The sequence below is a fragment of the Gopherus flavomarginatus genome, chromosome 8, assembly GCF_025201925.1.
Source record: "Gopherus flavomarginatus isolate rGopFla2 chromosome 8, rGopFla2.mat.asm, whole genome shotgun sequence".
NCBI classification, from domain to species: domain Eukaryota; kingdom Metazoa; phylum Chordata; order Testudines; family Testudinidae; genus Gopherus; species Gopherus flavomarginatus.
Window position 1 is genome coordinate 41,691,079 of NC_066624.1, and position 16,413 is coordinate 41,707,491.

Genomic DNA, 16,413 nt, shown 5'->3' on the forward strand with positions numbered 1-16,413 from the left:
AAGTAATGGGTCTCATTTAGCAGGGCTGCCCAGTCATTTCCTCCAGTGACAGAGACCCAAGGAAAGCCTCTCAGTTAATAGAAGTAGAGCCAATTCCAGCTCCCTTGGTTTTTCAGAGGCTTTCTTCAAAGATCGATTGGGTGCCCTTTTTTAATCTCTCTGAAGAAGTCCTAAAAGGTACCGTGACAGAGAGCGAAATGTCCTTGAAAAACCTTACTGAATTCAATTAAAGTATCTGTGGAGTCCAGTATATTAAATACAAAGTTGATGTATGAATGTGGGCTGGGATTGTATGTAACCTCTTGAGGGGGCAGATGGGATGTGAGCCCTGGGAATTGTTAGGAATGTCAAGGGACTATACTGAGCTATGGGCCAGACAAGAATGGACTTTTGGACAGTGTCAAGTGGTTTGCCTGGGAATCTCTAGTGGGAGGGGAAGCGAATGTGAATTTTCACCTCTGGTTAGGCAAATGCCCAACCTTTTGAAGCTACTTCCTGAGGAGAGGTCCACTACCTGCTGAGTACCTGGCCCTGGAATCTGAAGATCGAAGGCCAAAGCTGTATGAAGGAAAGATTCATGGGGTGCTAGTTCTGAGCTAAAACCATTCTGATCTTCTGAGCTAAAATCATTCTGATGTAACCACGGGGAAAACTCCTTGGTGGGGTTTGAAGGACCCGTGTTAGAGTTGGGGATGATTAACATGCGTGTAGGTTTTTACTCTTTTTAATACGTTGTCTCTGTAATGCTTTCACCTTAAGAATAAACGTGCTCTGTTAGAAAGAGCTGTGGAGTAGCACATAACCAAGGGCAGTTACACTGTTCATAGCCTCTGCAGAGAAAGCAAAGTGCAGACGCTGGCCTGATTAGGCAGATTGGCTTGCTGGGAATAACACAGTTTAGGCAGGGAACTGTGCAACCTGGAAAAACCCCAGTCAGGAGAGGAGAGACATTCTTCTCTGCCTAAGAGAGGTGATGCCTGAGGGGCCAGGAACCTAGACTGGGTGCCCTCAAGGGACCATGGAGGGGGAGCATAGGTGCAGTCACTCTGAATTGTGACCGGGTGTGTGTGTGTATATATATAATGTGTGTGTGTGTTTTAAATGTTTGGAATATTGAGACTGTCAGATCTAGATTCTTAGTTTTTCTGGAGGACTCGTGGGTTGCTTGGAGATATCTGTTTTGAGTTCAGAGGAGCTGAATCTTTTCTTCCACATGTGCGTTAGGCATTAGAATTAAACAGGTAGTTTAAAAAAAAATAATAATAATCCAGAGATTTAAACATTGCTGTCTCTTCCTCTCTGTTGCTCAACTTTCACTTTGTGGATAGGACAGGTTTTGTACTCTATCACAGAGGCTTTCTGCGTTAGACAAGACCTGACTGTCTAATATCTACCCTTCTCTGTTCTAAAGAAGCAAAACAAGGGCATAAGCCCAATTTTCCCGGGTCTTTTCAAAGCATTGCAAACACTGGAGACTACACGTTCCAACAAGCAATGCTCCATCCTGATCTGTGCTGCCAGGGGCTGCATTGTAAAACTGGCACCTTTGCAACAGATAAACCTTTTGAAATACCCTGTGCTCATAGCACCATACCTATGGATTCATTCCTGGTGAGTGTAAATGCACGTGGAAGTCGTCACTGGCTTGAATGGATTTAAATGAAGGAGATCATCCCAAATGGGACCACTCTCAAGGCTGAGCTACTTGTTTAAGAATTAGATTGCTAGATGCAGTCTTGCCTAGCCTCATGTAGGCAGGAGAGGGAAGCTGGTATGAGAACCTTTGCTGAACTGCTGGCTACTCCTCCCAAGGCAGGTACCTCCTAGCCATCTGGATCTGTGGCTGCATGAACTGGAGCTGATATTTGCTACAACATCTGGGCTATAATTCTTCCTCTGAGGTATGCCTTCTGGGACACGCCCAGCCTCTGTAGGCTTTAGGAACGGAGTTCCTGAGCTTGCATTTTTTTTAACCTCTTCTCTGCATGGCTCCTTTGCAGTCTGTGGATGTTGAGCTATACCTGCTATGTACCATGGCACTAGAAATGTAGCCACTTCCTCCTAAAGCATTTCATGCTCATTATGTCTGAGAATTGCTTTGTACCTCACTGTAGTGCAGCCACTTCTGGGATGGAGTCTGGTGCCCACGCGCCATGGGGTTGGGCACACTGGAAATGTGTAAATATTATGGCAGCGGAAAATGTGTGGCCAAAGGCCTAAGGGCAAATACTCTTACACAGCTGTTGATCTTGGATGTGCTGGCCTCCTGTTCAGGGCTTTCCAAGCGTTTTGAGATCTCACTTGTGTAATGTGCATACAGGTTTCAGAAGGACTAAGAGCTGAACTGACCTTGTGGGGACTAGAACCTGTGGCTCCTGGGAGTCTCTGCATGCCATGCCTTAAGCTTGGGTCACTTAGGACTTGCCTGTGCTATGGATTTTTGCTGCAGGTCAAACCCTTAGTGGAAACACTGCATTGGTGATATATAGGTCTTGCTCTGGTGTGGCTTATGCAGGTTTAAAACAGGTGTGAAACTCCCCAGTGCAGGCCAAATCCAAACTACCTCCTCCTGGAGGGAACAATCTGGCATGGGTCCCAGGCCATGGCCAAAGTGAACAAACAGGAAGCTGTGTCTGACCCATGTGATGCTATGTTCTACGTGACTGTCGTTGGCCAGTGACGGCTGATCTTGGCCAGTGCAGCCTCCATGGGAGAGACAGAGATTTCCAGCTGTTTCTTCTAAGCTTGTTGCTCCTTTCCTCCCCTCCACCCATCGGGCTCCCCGCATGAGCCCCGATTCTCTTTGCAGCATTGCTCTTCGCCGGCTGGAGCAGCCCACCTCGGACCCTGCCCTCCGGCTCCCTGCAGTGTGTCCTCGTTGGAGTGGGCTGGAGTTCACGACCCCGGGATTCCTTGCTGGCATGCAGGGTAACACAGAACATGCCGTCCTGGGAAATCGGATCTCTGCTCTAAGCCTGCTGCCCTGTTTGCTCTGGGTCTTTTTTTTTTTTTTAAAGGGAGCTGAATGGAATTAGCCTCTGCCCCTCAACAAAAGGGCTCTTGTTGAGACATACCAGTGTGTGTCCATAGGGCTCAGTGTGTGCTGACTGGGGCTGGAGTGAAGGGAGCACCTTGGCTTTGCCAGAGGTATCCAGAGGGGAACGGCGCTCTGTGACTGGCTTTTCTCTCTGTGCTGCCTTGTCTCTTCCTTGGGGATTCCCTGCCCCTTTCAGCCATTCCTAGCTGGTTCATGCTCCCATTTTGTTTTAAATGGAGTCAAATGTAGCTGAACTCCACCATCCCTGTGCATCAGTCGTGTCTGCAGGACCTGGGTCCTGGCCATTAGTTTGCTGCAACCCAGCAGTGGTTGCATACGCTTTTTTGCTCTGTCACCCCAAAATGGTGCCTTCTTTTTAAAAATCTTCTGTTTTGGAGACAGACTGGTATATAAATACACAGATCCGGTGTGACCTTGGGTAAATCACTTAATATTGTCGTGCCTCAGGTCCCCATTTTCTGCTTGTGGTTGTATCTCATTCTCTCCTGTTCTGCCTTGTCATCTTAGATTCTGTTCTGTATAGGTTCTTATACTGCATTCATCACTGTAGCATCTGAGCATCTGGACTGTCAGCTCTTTGAGGCAGGGACTGCCTGTCACTAGGTTTGTACAGCACGTAGCACAATGAGGCACTGATGTTGGTTGGGTTTACTAGACTAATATTATTTATTTTGGTTTTCTGTAGTGCCTAGGAGCCCCAGTCATGGACATGGAAGGGACTGTCTTTTGTTCCCCCAAAAAACTAAGTAGTACCAACACTTTAATGCAGAATGCTCAGGTTAGGGAGGTGTAACCATTTGAAGGCAAATCAGATGAAGGAGCTGGCGGGTCCTGCTGGAGATATTCTGTCTCCTTAGATGTGAGAAGAAGCTCTTGGGGTCCTGGAGAGCAGAGTGGCTTTTGGGGATGTTACTGCTGGATTGTCCTCTCTTTCATTCTTAGCAGCATGCGGGGGTTTCCTCTGGGGATGAGGGGAAGAAAGGCCCCAAACTGAAAGGGAAACTTAGACATGTTGTGAACGTTTTGATTAGTTGGAAAATCCCCTGAACGAAATGAAAACCTTCCCGTTTCTTTGTCAATGTTCCGTGGCAAAGCTGGACCCAGCTCTAATCGAGGCACATTGGCGGGTAGCCTGCCTTGCCGCTGCTGCTCTGTCCCTGAGCTGTGTCTGTAGGACATCGCTCTGCAGGACAGTTGGTCTCCGCCCTCATTCCCACTCTCCAGTAGGCTGGCACTCTGGAAAAAAATTAGGTTGAGCTTAAGCTTCAGCAAAGGTTCTGGCTGGTCTCTTAGGGATGTCTTCATTACATAGTTAACCTGGACTCTTACCTGGATTTTAGTTCAAACCCTTTCCCTCCACTACAGTCCACATAGAAAACCTCTGACCTGGGTGTGGCAGTGCTTTAAGCCCCGGTTTGCTGACCCAGCTGGGGGACAGAACCTGGCTTCAGTTTAACTTGGGCTGGACTCTGCCCTCTTTGCAATGAGGACACAGGCAAAAATCACTTGGGTGCTGGTACAGTTCTCCCTGGAGGATGGACAAAGTCTCCCACAATTGCTTGGGAAAGAATCCTGGAGTGTCTCAGCACAGAGCACCATGGGCCATGACTCACGTGTGTGAGTGCAGAAACAGGGAGGACGTGGTAGATGGGTGAGCCTTTGCTGTGGAGGGGCTTGCACCACTCTGGGCTAACCTGGCTGTGGATCAGCTGGATTACATGTGCAGCGAAGACCTGCTTTTAGGTTAGGATTGGGAAGGTGTTAGCCAACATGTGTAGACAAGGCAATGTGCCTTTTAACACACGTGTTGGTCAGATGAACACATATAATGCCTCCCAAACCTTAGTCTCAGCAAGGCCTTGCTGTGCAGGACATGGATAAGCTGTCACATTCAAAGATGACTGGGTAACCTCTGCTCTGTCTGTGTTTGAGGCGTAGGTGGATGTTCCTGGGCAGAACGGTTTCCCCCTGAGTGGCTGGAAGCGGGAATGCTCGTGGGAAGGTGCTTTGCAGAGAAGTGAGTGTTAACCCCAGGCTTGGCCTGACTTATTTTTCCTCCTGCTATCAAATGAAACCCACAGGACTTGGTAACTGTCCAGCACAGGACAGCATGACTGTGTCCGTGCCCTCTGTACTGAGGCACTGGGCAAAGGCCACCTGGCTCCAGAATGGGGAAAGGTGGGGTGGATTGATTGGATTCCAAATATCCCTACCCCTCTGCCCCATCGCTTCACACCCAGACTGAACCCAGTTCAAACCTAGGAGGGGGGATAAATAAACTCCATGAACTTCTCTGTTCATGAACTTTGCCTGCCTTCATTTTGGGATCACAAAGCACGTTCCAAAACATAACTATCCCTGTGTTACAGATGAGGAAGCCGAGGCATAACGAGGGGAAGAAACTTCTCCCAGGCTGCAGAGTGAGTACTTGGCAGAACCAGGCCTGCAAACTTCCAAACCCACTAGGCGAGAGGGTCCCACAGAGTTCGTCTCTGGTGCTGGGCTTGGAAATGCTTCTGCTCCCAAGACAGCAGCTCTTGCAGGCAGGTCAGATGCAGGAAGCAGTGGAAGTAGCATGAAATATTTGCTTTCCTAAGCAAATTTTCCTCCCTGAATCAAGATCTGGTGTGGCCCAGTGGCTGGGGCAATGGTCCTCAAACTTTTGTACTGGTGACCCCTTTCACATAAGAAGCCTCTGAGTGCGACCCCCTCCCCCTATGAATTAAAAGCACTTTTTAATATATTTGACACTATTATAAATGCTGGAGGCAAAGTAGGGTTTGAGGTGGAGGCTGACAGCTCATGACCTCCCCCCCCATGTAATAACCTCACAACCGCCTCAGAGATCCCGTCCCCCAGCTTGAGACCCCCAGGACTAGAGGATATGGTGGAGATTCAGGAGACATGGGTTCTTATCCCAGCTCTGCTTGCTGGGTGACTTTAGGCAAGTAATGTCACCTCTCTGTGCCTCAGTTTCTCCTCCCATGCCCTGTCTGTATGGACTGTAAGCTCTATGGGGTGGGGATGTCTTATGCTGCGAGCAGGTACAGTGTTCTGCACAATGGGGCCATGATCTTAGCTGGGAGCATCTAGGTGTGTCTGCAGCACGAGTAAATAACAGTGATTAATGTCCCAACCCTGTGACGCCTCCCTGAAAGGAGGCCAAACTCTGTCCCCGGTACCAAGTGTACATGATTCCTATGCTGCACACCCATGATTGTCTGTGGACCTGTCTGCAGCGGGCTACTCCAGGGCCTTTGCCAGCCTCTGCCTGAGCTGTTTATAGGCATACGCAGCCTATGTGACATTGAGAACTTGCAGCAGGCCCCCATGGGGCTTGCAGATGTCCTTGGCGAAGGGGAACCCCAGCGGGGAGGCTGCTTCACTGTGTTCTGGCTCTTGCCACCGTGCCCGCCCCTTTACAGCAAAGCACTTCATGCTGCAGGAGCTTTGGCATGGGGTGAAGAGGTGCTTCCTGCTGGCCAGCAGGGGGTGCTAGAACTCCCAGTGCCACTCTGAGGCAGGGCTGGGTGTACCAGTCTACCTGGGTTCGTTGCCTCTGTGGAATATTGGGGCCAGAATCTCGGAAGATCTGACCCTTTGAGGGGAGAGGGGGAGGGGGAGAGAGAGAGAGTGTGTGTGTGTGTGTGTGTGTGTGTGGTCTAGATCCCAGCCTTGTAGTTCGGGTCACCTCCAAAAGCCACCCATGTTGGCGTGAGATCCCAGCCGAACGTACTGGCCTCAGCAGGGTTTCTGGAGTTGTTCGACCTAGGAGCGAAGGACCTAGGGGATGAGAAAAGGGACAGAGGGTCATTCAAGTCTAGGTCATGCCAGCCTGAGCCCACCAAGTTGCTATGGCTGGGGGCGTGGGGATGGATTTGGTGGCCTTTGCCCAGTCTGCTGTGAAGAGGTGTCTGCCTTGTGGTTAACCCCTTGCTGGCTGGCTGTCTTGGCAGAGGGGACAAGGAGCTGGGTCTCGCCTGGGGAAGTGTATCCTGCCAGCCGTGCTGATACATGATGATGTAGGGCAGTGGCTCTCAAACTTTTTTACTGGTGATCCTTTTCACATAGCAAGCCTCTGAGTGTGACCCCCCCTTATAAATTAAAAACACTTTTTTTAATATATTTAACACCATTATAAATGCTGGAGGCAAAGCAGGGTTTGAGGTGGAGGTTGACAGCTCGCGACCCCCATGTAATCACCTTACGATCCCCTGAGGGGTCCCAACCCCCAGTTTGAGAACCCCTGATGTGCGGTCTCCTGGGCTCTTCATTGAGGACCTCTCGCTAAGGCTCCGCCCACTTCAACCTGGCCTCTTCCCAGCCCTTGTGCTTTAGGGCACATGCTGCTGACTCAGAGAGGGATTTGACACATGGTGGGCTGGAGGCTGCCCCTTCCTGTGGTCAGAGGCTGGGGGTGGGGGGCAGTTGCTCTGATCTGGTTTGGCCAAGTGGGCTAAGCCTCCTTCTCCTTACCGCCCCAGAGATGGGTATAAACTGGGGGCTTCCTCTCTCCCTTGTGCCGCTGTTGTTTCCCATTCAACCCCAGGCCCTGCTTCTGCAGCCACTCTAGGTTAGGCCTTGGGGTCTGTCAAGCAGACACAAGTGAGCCGCTGCTTATCCTGCCAGCCCTGGGTCTGTTTCCGCTGTGCCATCCTCCCCACCCCTTCCCCAGCTGTCAGCGCTGAGCCGGGGCTGCTCTCTCCCCTCCAGCTCCTCCCCAGCTGTCCAAAAAAAGGGCAGATTTTCTGTGGCTCTGAAGCCAAAAGAAACCGCCCAGGAGAGCACCTGTCTGGGCCCCGTGTTCCTGCCCTCTCCTCCCAGCTGGGGATTAGCAGGGCTGGGCTGCTGAGGGGCCCTGCCGCTGGGCAGGGGTGTAGTAACCTGCTAACCACACCCAGCTGCTTCTCTCTGCCGCAGCCCAGTGCAGTCCCCCCAGCCAGCATTGCACAATGGTCCCAGGTTCAGGAGGTGGAGCAGCTGACGGGTCAGAGGATTAGGCCAAACAAATACAAAATCCAACCCCCCCCCACACGCACACCCCCCAAACAGCAGCTGCTCACTGCACAGCCCTGCAGCATGTTTGCCTTCCTCTTGCCTGTGGGCCCTGCTCTGGGCACAACAACCGCTCAGCTTCCGCAACTGGCAGCCTGGCTTCCTCCCCTCCCCCTCCTCCCTGCTCCGCCCGAATTCTGGGAATGGGGGAGCAACTCATGGTCTTGTTCTCTCTCCCCCTTCCCCCCTCACCCCCCCAAGCCACAGTCTCAGAAGTCATGCAGGGCTGTGGGGTGGCTGTGCTTTCCTCCTGTGTGTGGCCTTGTGTCAAAGTACCTAATGCTGTTTCATAGCTAAAAGTGTCCCTTCCTGGTTCACCATTTGTGGGCCAGTGCCCCCCAGCCAGCTGACCCAGAGCGTTTTTAGTGTGTAGTTTCCTTCTACAAAGTCACCTGGCAGTGGTGAGACACTGTGTTTACTGACACTGTACAAATCCTGATCAGATCTGCTCTGCTCACACGTAACTCCTGCTGGCCTCTCTGTGCCTCACACTTTGCCAAAGTGCTTGCCAGCTGGATTCTGCTGAAAGCTTGCTGTGTGAGTCACTTCCCCTCCCTGCACCTCAGTTTACCTACCAGTAAAATGGGGATGGTGATGCTGGCCTGGAATTGCAAAGTGCTGGACGAGAGATACCATAGAGTGTGTGACTACCTGAGAATACAACCGACTGGTCTGGTCCCAAATAGGGCGCTAATAGAAAACCAACAGTGGAAGAAGGAAGGGTTGTGTGATGGTTTAACCACTGGACTGGCACATGCAAGTTCTAATTTCAGATTCCTTGAGTGACCCAGGACAAGTCACTTAATATCTGTGCCTCAGTCTACCCATCTGTAAAATGGGGATAATACTTCCTTTGGCTTGTTTATATTGTAAGCTCTCTGGGGTGGGGACTCTCTCATATAATGGGGCCCTGATCTGAACTGGGGACTTCTGTGATGCAATGAATGATTTAATTTGTAACCTAGGCCTTTTTACCAGGGTAATATAAGCAGTGTCTAGACTAGGATTTGCAGGTGTGACATTAACATGTTAAATTAGTCTAGTCAGATTTTAGGCAAAGAAAAGTTCAATATGTTGCTAATTTGTTTTCTGTAAGCAGTTCTTCAGAGCCTGGCATTAGCCATGTTGTGGTGTAGTATAATCACACAATCCATTACACTAAAATCGTCCATACCTCAGTAGCCCATAATCTTAACTCCGATTTTAACTCCAACCAGGAGCGCATTCCCTGGGATCACCTCCCAGCTCTGCCTTTCTTCTGCATGTGGTCTTACCAGGACACGCCTCCATCTCCCCTTATCTCTGCCCCAGATCAGCCCTCATCCCTATATTAATCCGGCCTCTTTAGCACTCCTTTGTCCTTAATGCCTCTCTGCTCAGTTGATCATGTTCTTAATTGCTGATCCTAGGGTGTAACCTCTCCTGAGTGCATAACCTTCCAGTCACAGCAACTATCCCTCGCCTTTGGCCTGTGTGGACCATACACTCTGCGCACATGAGTATTGGGTCCTATCCTGGGAGCTGAATGACTGAGGTCTCCTCCTTCTGCGGAGCCTGTAACCTTCCCTTCTGCTTTGCCACCCTGGGCCATGAGCCAATATTCTGTGACCTCTTCGTCTCCTTGGAACCTGCCTGTCCCCTCCCTCCTTTCAGTGCCGCTACAGCTTCCCTTGGAAAGGAATCCTGGCACCAAACTACAAGTGCTGAGCCCATGGTAGTCTTTGCTGATCCCCCTCCTCCTTCAGTTCCCTTAGCCACCCCCATCATGTCTACTCCTCCTTACTCCAGTGCTCCCACTCTCTCTTCCGCTTTGGCCATATTGTATGTATCTGTCCCCATCACTGGCCCAAACCATCTGTGTGCTGTCTCCCCATCCACACCTGCTGCTCCTTCCAGCTGGCCGCCTCTGCCGCCACCTCTGCCGTCCCTGAGCCCCTGCTGCTGCTCACTATCCCCAGTACAGCCTGCACTTTGGCCTTCATAGCTCTGCCTGCGAGGAAATCTGGTTCTCGTGTCCCTCTTCCTGAGGCTTCTCCTCAGGGTCCTCCCTTGCTGCTTTGCATCTGATACCATCTCTAGCGCTTCCGTTGGGCAGCAGCCGTCTCTGTAAACCACATCCCAAACCTTCCCTGCCTCCTCTCTGCACCTGTCCTTCTGACATCTGCCACCCCTCTTCCAGAGACTGGAGGGTGTCAACTGGAAGTTTGAACCCCAGGCCTCGCTCTTCAGTGACAATGACCGGAGGATAGCTAATGGGATGCCAATTTTTTTAAAAGGCTCCAGAGAGATTCCAAGAATTAGAGGCTGGTAAACCTAACTTCAGTACCAGGCAGATTGGTTGAAACTGAAGTAAAGAACAAAATTATCAGATACATAGATGAACACTATTTCTTGGAGAAGTCAGCATGGCTTTTGTAAAGGGAAATCATGACCCCCTCAAAGAATTCTAGTAGATTGGTGAGGCAACAAGCATGTGGACAAGTGTGATCCAGTGGATAGAGTGAACTTAGACTTTCAAAAAGCTTTTGACAAGGTCCCTCACCAAAGGCTCTTAAGCAAAATAAGCTGTCATGGGATAAGAGGGAAGGTGTTCTCATGGATCAGTAGCTAGTTTAAAGATAGGAATAAATGCTCAGTCTTCAGAATGGAGAGAGGTAAATAGTGGTGTCTTCCAGGGGTCTAGGCCTGTGCTGTTCAATGTAGTCATAAATGATCTGGAAAAAGGAGTAAACAGTGAGGTGGCAAAATTTGCCAATGATACAAAACTACTCAAGATAGTTAAATCCAAAGCAGGCTGTGAAGAGCTACAAAAGGATCTCACAAAACTGCGTGACTGGTCATCAAAGATGGCAGACTAAATTCAGTGTTGATAAATGCAAAGTAATGCACATTGGGAAAACATAATCCCAGCTATGCATACAAAATGATGGGGTCTAAATTAGCTGTTACCACTCGAGAGAGATCTTGGAGTCGTTGCAGGTAGTTCTCTGCAAACATCCACTCAATGTGCAGCTGCAGTCAAAAAAGCGAACAGAATGTTGGGAATCATTAAGAAAGTCATAGATAATAAGACAGAAAATATCATATTGCCTCTATATAAATCCATGGTAGACCCATAATTTGAATGCTGTGTGCAGATGTGGTCACTCCATCTCTAAAAAAGTATATTGGAATTGGAAAAGGTTCGGAAAAGGGCAACCAAAATGATGAGGGGTATGGAACTGCTGCCGTGTGAGGAGAGATGAATAAGACTGGGACTTTTTCACCTTAGAAAAGAGACAACTAAGGGGGGATATGGTAGAGGTCTATAAAATCATGACAGGTGTGGAGAAAGTAAATAAGGAAGTGTTATTAACTTCTCATAACACAAGAACTAGGGGTCACCACATAAAATTAATAGGCAGCAGGTTTAAAACAAACCAAAGGAAGTATTTTTTCACATAACGCACTGTCAACCAGTGGAACTCTTTGCCAGAGGATGTTGTGAAGGCCAAGACTGTAACAGGGTTAAAAAAGAACTAGATAAATTCATGGATGATAGGTCCATCAATGGCTATTAGCCAGGATGGGTAGGGATGGTGTCCCTAACCTCTGTTTGCTGGGGGCTGGGCGTGGGCAACAGGGGATGGATCACCTGATGATTACCTGTTCTGTTCATTCCCTCTGGGGCACCAGGCATTGGCCACTGTTGGAAGACAGGATACTGGGCCAGAGAGACCTCTGGTCTGACCCGGTGTGGCCGTTCTTATGATGTGACCAGACACATCAACTGCAGCAGGTCCCGCCTTGTAGTAACCACACTGGTGCCGGCCCTGCCTGGCACTCCATGCATTTCACCTCTAGTTTCTTCCAGTCTGTAACTTCCCCACCTACAGACACTGCTGTGCCTGGGATTTGATCTTCTCCAGGATCCAGGGCTCAGGCCTCTTCAGTGCCTGGCCCTTGTTTAAACTTCAGCACCACTGCTGCCCTGAATCTGGATCAGGAAAGAGCCATCCCTCACAGCAAACTACTGTTAGGTGAGCCAGGCAGCTTCCCCACTGGCCTCTCCCATTGTCAGAGGAGCAGGAATGCTTGCTCCTCCTTCGCCAGTGGGACAGGTATTCTCCAGCTTCACCTCTGATTCCTGGTGGGGCTGGGGTGTTCCTCATCTCCCAGGTCTCCCACTACGTTGATGCTGAGGGGGTTTGGTTCTCCAGACCCAGCATGCACTGGGCTGAGCCATTCCACGCAGTGGACAGGTCCCTCGTCCTCACTGCTGAGGTCATGCGGAGCAGTTGTCCTAAGGCTGTAGTGATCCAAGCGCCTCTAAGTCTGCCTCCCTCTGGGTCCGGAGGTGGTTTTTGACGCTGCTCCTGGGTGTTCAGGTTTCACTTCCTGCATGGGGTGAGGAAGTCCCCTCAAACGCATCCTCCCTTGAGTATGTGAGGTGGGGGTGGGAGCGCACGGGGTGAGAGACAGCGTCCTGCGGTTGGCAGGCGTGTACGGCTGTGTAACACACATATGCTTGTGGGGGAGAGCGGTCTTGCTTTCTGTTTTGGATAATCAGCTGTTCATGCCTCTCATCTCCAAGATGCCGCCCCCCCTGCCCCACAGGCACCTGCTGGGGTGGCTCTTCAGCCATGCCCACATTTTGGTTAAGGAAACCAGGGCAAATCCTCTCTGCTGTGAAAAGGCTGTCAAGTTGCTAATGCCCTTGCAGTGGTGAGAACTTTGGTTTAAAAGCTCTCACCTCCTCAATCTCATCTCACTCCACCCAGCCCCATGCAAATAGCCTGGATTGTGGGGGACTTCTGTCTGGGGAGGAGCAGAGATGGAGTCTCCCCATCCAAATCTGAACCTGTGGGTCCCGGGAGCTGAGATATTTGGAACCCGATGCACTTGGGGATCATGTATCTCAGGACCTTGCTCGGCACTGGGGGAAAGAACTAGCATCTGTTGAGTGCATCCAGTCAGGCTGTAGGTCTGCAGAGAAGTAACCAAACATTCCTCATGCGTTTTCACAGCCCTGGTCTAGACACAGGTGATCTTTCAAGATAACTAATAGGAAAGGAGATTAAAGAGACACTGGAATTTGAACTTCCCTGCTACAGAAAAGGCTGTGATACATAGTGGTTAGAGCAGGCGTCAGGAGACCTGGGTTCTAATCTAAACCACCTTTGCTGCTGATTCAATGCATGTGATCTTGGGCAAGTCATTTCCCTTCTCTGTGCCTTAGTTTCCCCATCTAGAAAAGGTCATCCCTGTGTTACGAAGTGCTTTGAGATCCTCGAGTGAAAAGCTCTGTGTGAATGCACAGGACTGTTACAATGGACCTTTTATATTTTATAGCATCTCTTGTGCAAATTCTGTCTCAGTCACTGGGTGATATCCCCCTCATAAAACTCCAGCCCACCGGGTTGCCCATCAGAAATCCTTATGGCCTATATCTGGTCCTGTCAGACACCAGTTGCAAGCTAATGATCTGTTCATAGAGGCTTTGGTTTTCCCTGTCTTACAATTGATGATCTGTTGCCATGAGTGAAAGGAGAGGTCATGTGGGTTTCTGACTGGGCTGGCAGTGAGTTTATTTCACACAACTCACCTCGGCCCACCTTTCCTTAGCACAGTCATCGGTGATGGCAGATCCTGTGGACAGGGATCCTCCATCCCATCTTTCTCACCACCAGTACACAGGAGTGAGAAATAACGACTCTCCTGGGGCCCAGAGAGGTGGAATTAAAGGCATGAAAACACCACGCAGCCTGGCTACTGGAATGTAGGAGGAGACTCGCATGGAGCAGCTGCAAGCCATGGCTTGTTACTGATCACTTTGCCCCCTTCGCGGGATGAGCCCTGAGATCACTTGGCCACAGAGTAGAGAACAGAGGTCCTGAGACATTCAGAGGCCTTCAGATTCAAGTCCTAGGGCATCTGATTTTACTCCAGTAGAATCTGCCCCAGTTTTTGCCGTGAATTGCATCCCTTAGTACAGTGCAGCCGCAGACCTTGTTGGTGCCTTTGCATCGCTGGTCGTAGCTACCTAGCTAGGAAACTTTCTCTGCAGTTGTGGGAAGAGCTGTAAATATTAAGAGTGGATCTTGGGAATGACTGTGAAGCAAACAACCTCCTTCTGAGCCTAAACTCTCTTCCTCCCCCCTCCCACAGCCCTAAGCCCTCTCTGCCAGCACAGGTGATTTTACGATAGCGCCTCATGGTTTTTTGGTACAGCAGTGTGGGGGGGCTAATCCAGTGAACGAATCTGTTATGGCGAAATAGCATTGGATCCCAGCTGGAGCTTTGTTTGGGGGAAGGATACATCACAGCAGGGGGACAGCTTTTAGATGGGCTAATGCTTTAGTGCAAACAGGATACATTTCCTCTAGGGAAATTCCAACTTGAGCTAGAGTGTGGGGACTGTGTGTGTAAATCAGAGAGGAGGGTCACGAGACCTGTTCCTAGCTTTTGTCACGGGCTCAGTGTGATCTTGGGCAAGTCATTTAAGCTCTGTGCCTCGGTTTCCCCATTTACAAAGAGGTGATACCCATGCCACTGGGCAGTTGTGAGGATTTGTGGGTGCCTGTTGTCACACTGTCTGGAGTGGCTCACGACCGTGAGTGCCTACCTCGCGGCAGACTGTCAGAAATGGGGCAAACACCCCAAACTGATGGTATGTTCTAGAATTTAGATTTTGCCAAGCCAGTAACAAATGTGAACTCCTGGATCAGTCATACTATGGAATCACAAACAGTCTCCTCAGACTCTCCAGTCTGTCTTGCCACCTAGACAAACTGAACTTTGTGATAATGGTCACTTAAACCAAAAATCACAGCACATCAAGTTGCTCCCAGTTCCAAGAGACCAGTCGTTTACCCCAGATCAGTTGGTACTCTGGATCTTACACCAATGACAGTGCTGGCAGTCAATTCTGTAGTAAACTAACTAAAGATTCATTAGCTAAGAAAAGGAGGTGAGTTATTGAGACATTAAAACAGGTAAAATATATGCACAGGTAAGTCACAGTTTGTAACTCCAAATGGTGGCAGTGATGTAATAAACTGCCAGTTTCCCCAAAATTTTTCAGGGTACCCAGATTGTCTCTGGGGAGCTCCGCTTTGCATCTGGTACCCTTCCCTGTAAGAGTCCAAGCAGTTCAGAGATAAAGGGTCTTTCTTTGAATCCATATTTAGAGTTTCTTCACACACAAAGCAAGCTGACAGTATCTCTGCCCACCTGGGCTTTTCCCTTGACGAGGGTGAGTGAGGAATGCATTTAGTCTTTTGACATCCAACCATCATACATAATGGCCCCTTGCTTTGAAATTAGCATTTTCTATTAAAGTCCTTAAGTCCTTCATTAGCAATTCTCAAGATTTCTGTGATGGGTTATTTAGTTACGGGTGTATACACATGGTCTGAGCTGCAGCAAAGAGTCCTTATAGACTAACGGAAGTATTGGAGCATGAGCTTTCGTGGGTGAATACCCACTTCGTCGGATGCACCCACGAAAGCTCGTGCTCCAATTCGTCTGTTAGGCCATGGCTACACTCACACTTTACAGCGCTGCAACTTTCGCGCTCAGGGGTGTGAAAAAACACCCCCCTGAATGCTGCAAGATACAGCGCTGTAAAGCGTCAGTGTAATCAGGGCGGCAGCACTGGGAGCGCGGCTCCCAGCGCTGCACGCTACACCCGTAAAGGATGTGGTTTACATGCGGCGCTGGGAGAGCTCTCTCCCAGCGCTGCCGCTCCGACTACACTCACACTTCAAAGCGCTGCCGCTGCAGCGCTTTGAAATTCCAAATGTAGCCATACCCTTAGTCTGTAAGGTGCCACAGGACTCTTTGCTGCTTTTACAGATCCAGACTAACACGGCTACCCCTCTGATACTTAACACAATGTAAATGTTTGCTACTATATTATAACAGGAACAGGTGAACGAAAACATTGCAAGTAACATTCCACTAGTTTTCCTGAAGTTTGAACATCTGAATACACTTTTACGTTTACACTCATTTGGATCTATACTAATACACACATGAACTGACCTGCATACTCTCCAGCATTACTTACTGTGCCAGCGTCACACCCGTATCTGCTCTAATGGGAGGGGCTATAGCAGGGCGCAGTGTCCTTACTAGACCTTGCTCCTGTTGGTGTCATGGAAGCCCCTGAAATGACTCTATAGGTATGTCTACACTGCAAAAAAAAAATAAAAAAGCACTATGGCAGCAAATCTGAGTCCGGGTTGACTCACTTTGGTTCATAGGGCTCACACGATGGGGCTAAAAACACAAGTGTAGGTGTTCCCACTCCAGTTGGA

General features: G+C 49.7%; 1 protein-coding gene across 6 annotated transcripts in view; it reads left to right on the forward strand.

Moving 5' to 3' along the window:
* Positions 1-16,413, forward strand: part of KLF8 (KLF transcription factor 8) — a 99,042-nt gene that overhangs the window by 4,687 nt on the left and 77,942 nt on the right. The window contains exons 2-3 of one of the 6 annotated variants that reach the window (XM_050964372.1): positions 4,991-5,075; positions 5,428-5,478. The exons of 2 other annotated variants lie outside the window; for them this stretch is intronic. In XM_050964372.1, coding sequence (XP_050820329.1) covers positions 5,428-5,478 — 51 coding nt within the window. In that variant the 5' untranslated portion in view covers positions 4,991-5,075. Of the gene's footprint in view, positions 1-4,990; positions 5,076-5,427; positions 5,479-16,413 lie in introns of those variants that run through there. 3 more of the 6 variants (XM_050964370.1, XM_050964374.1, XM_050964371.1) reach the window with 3 other exon arrangements.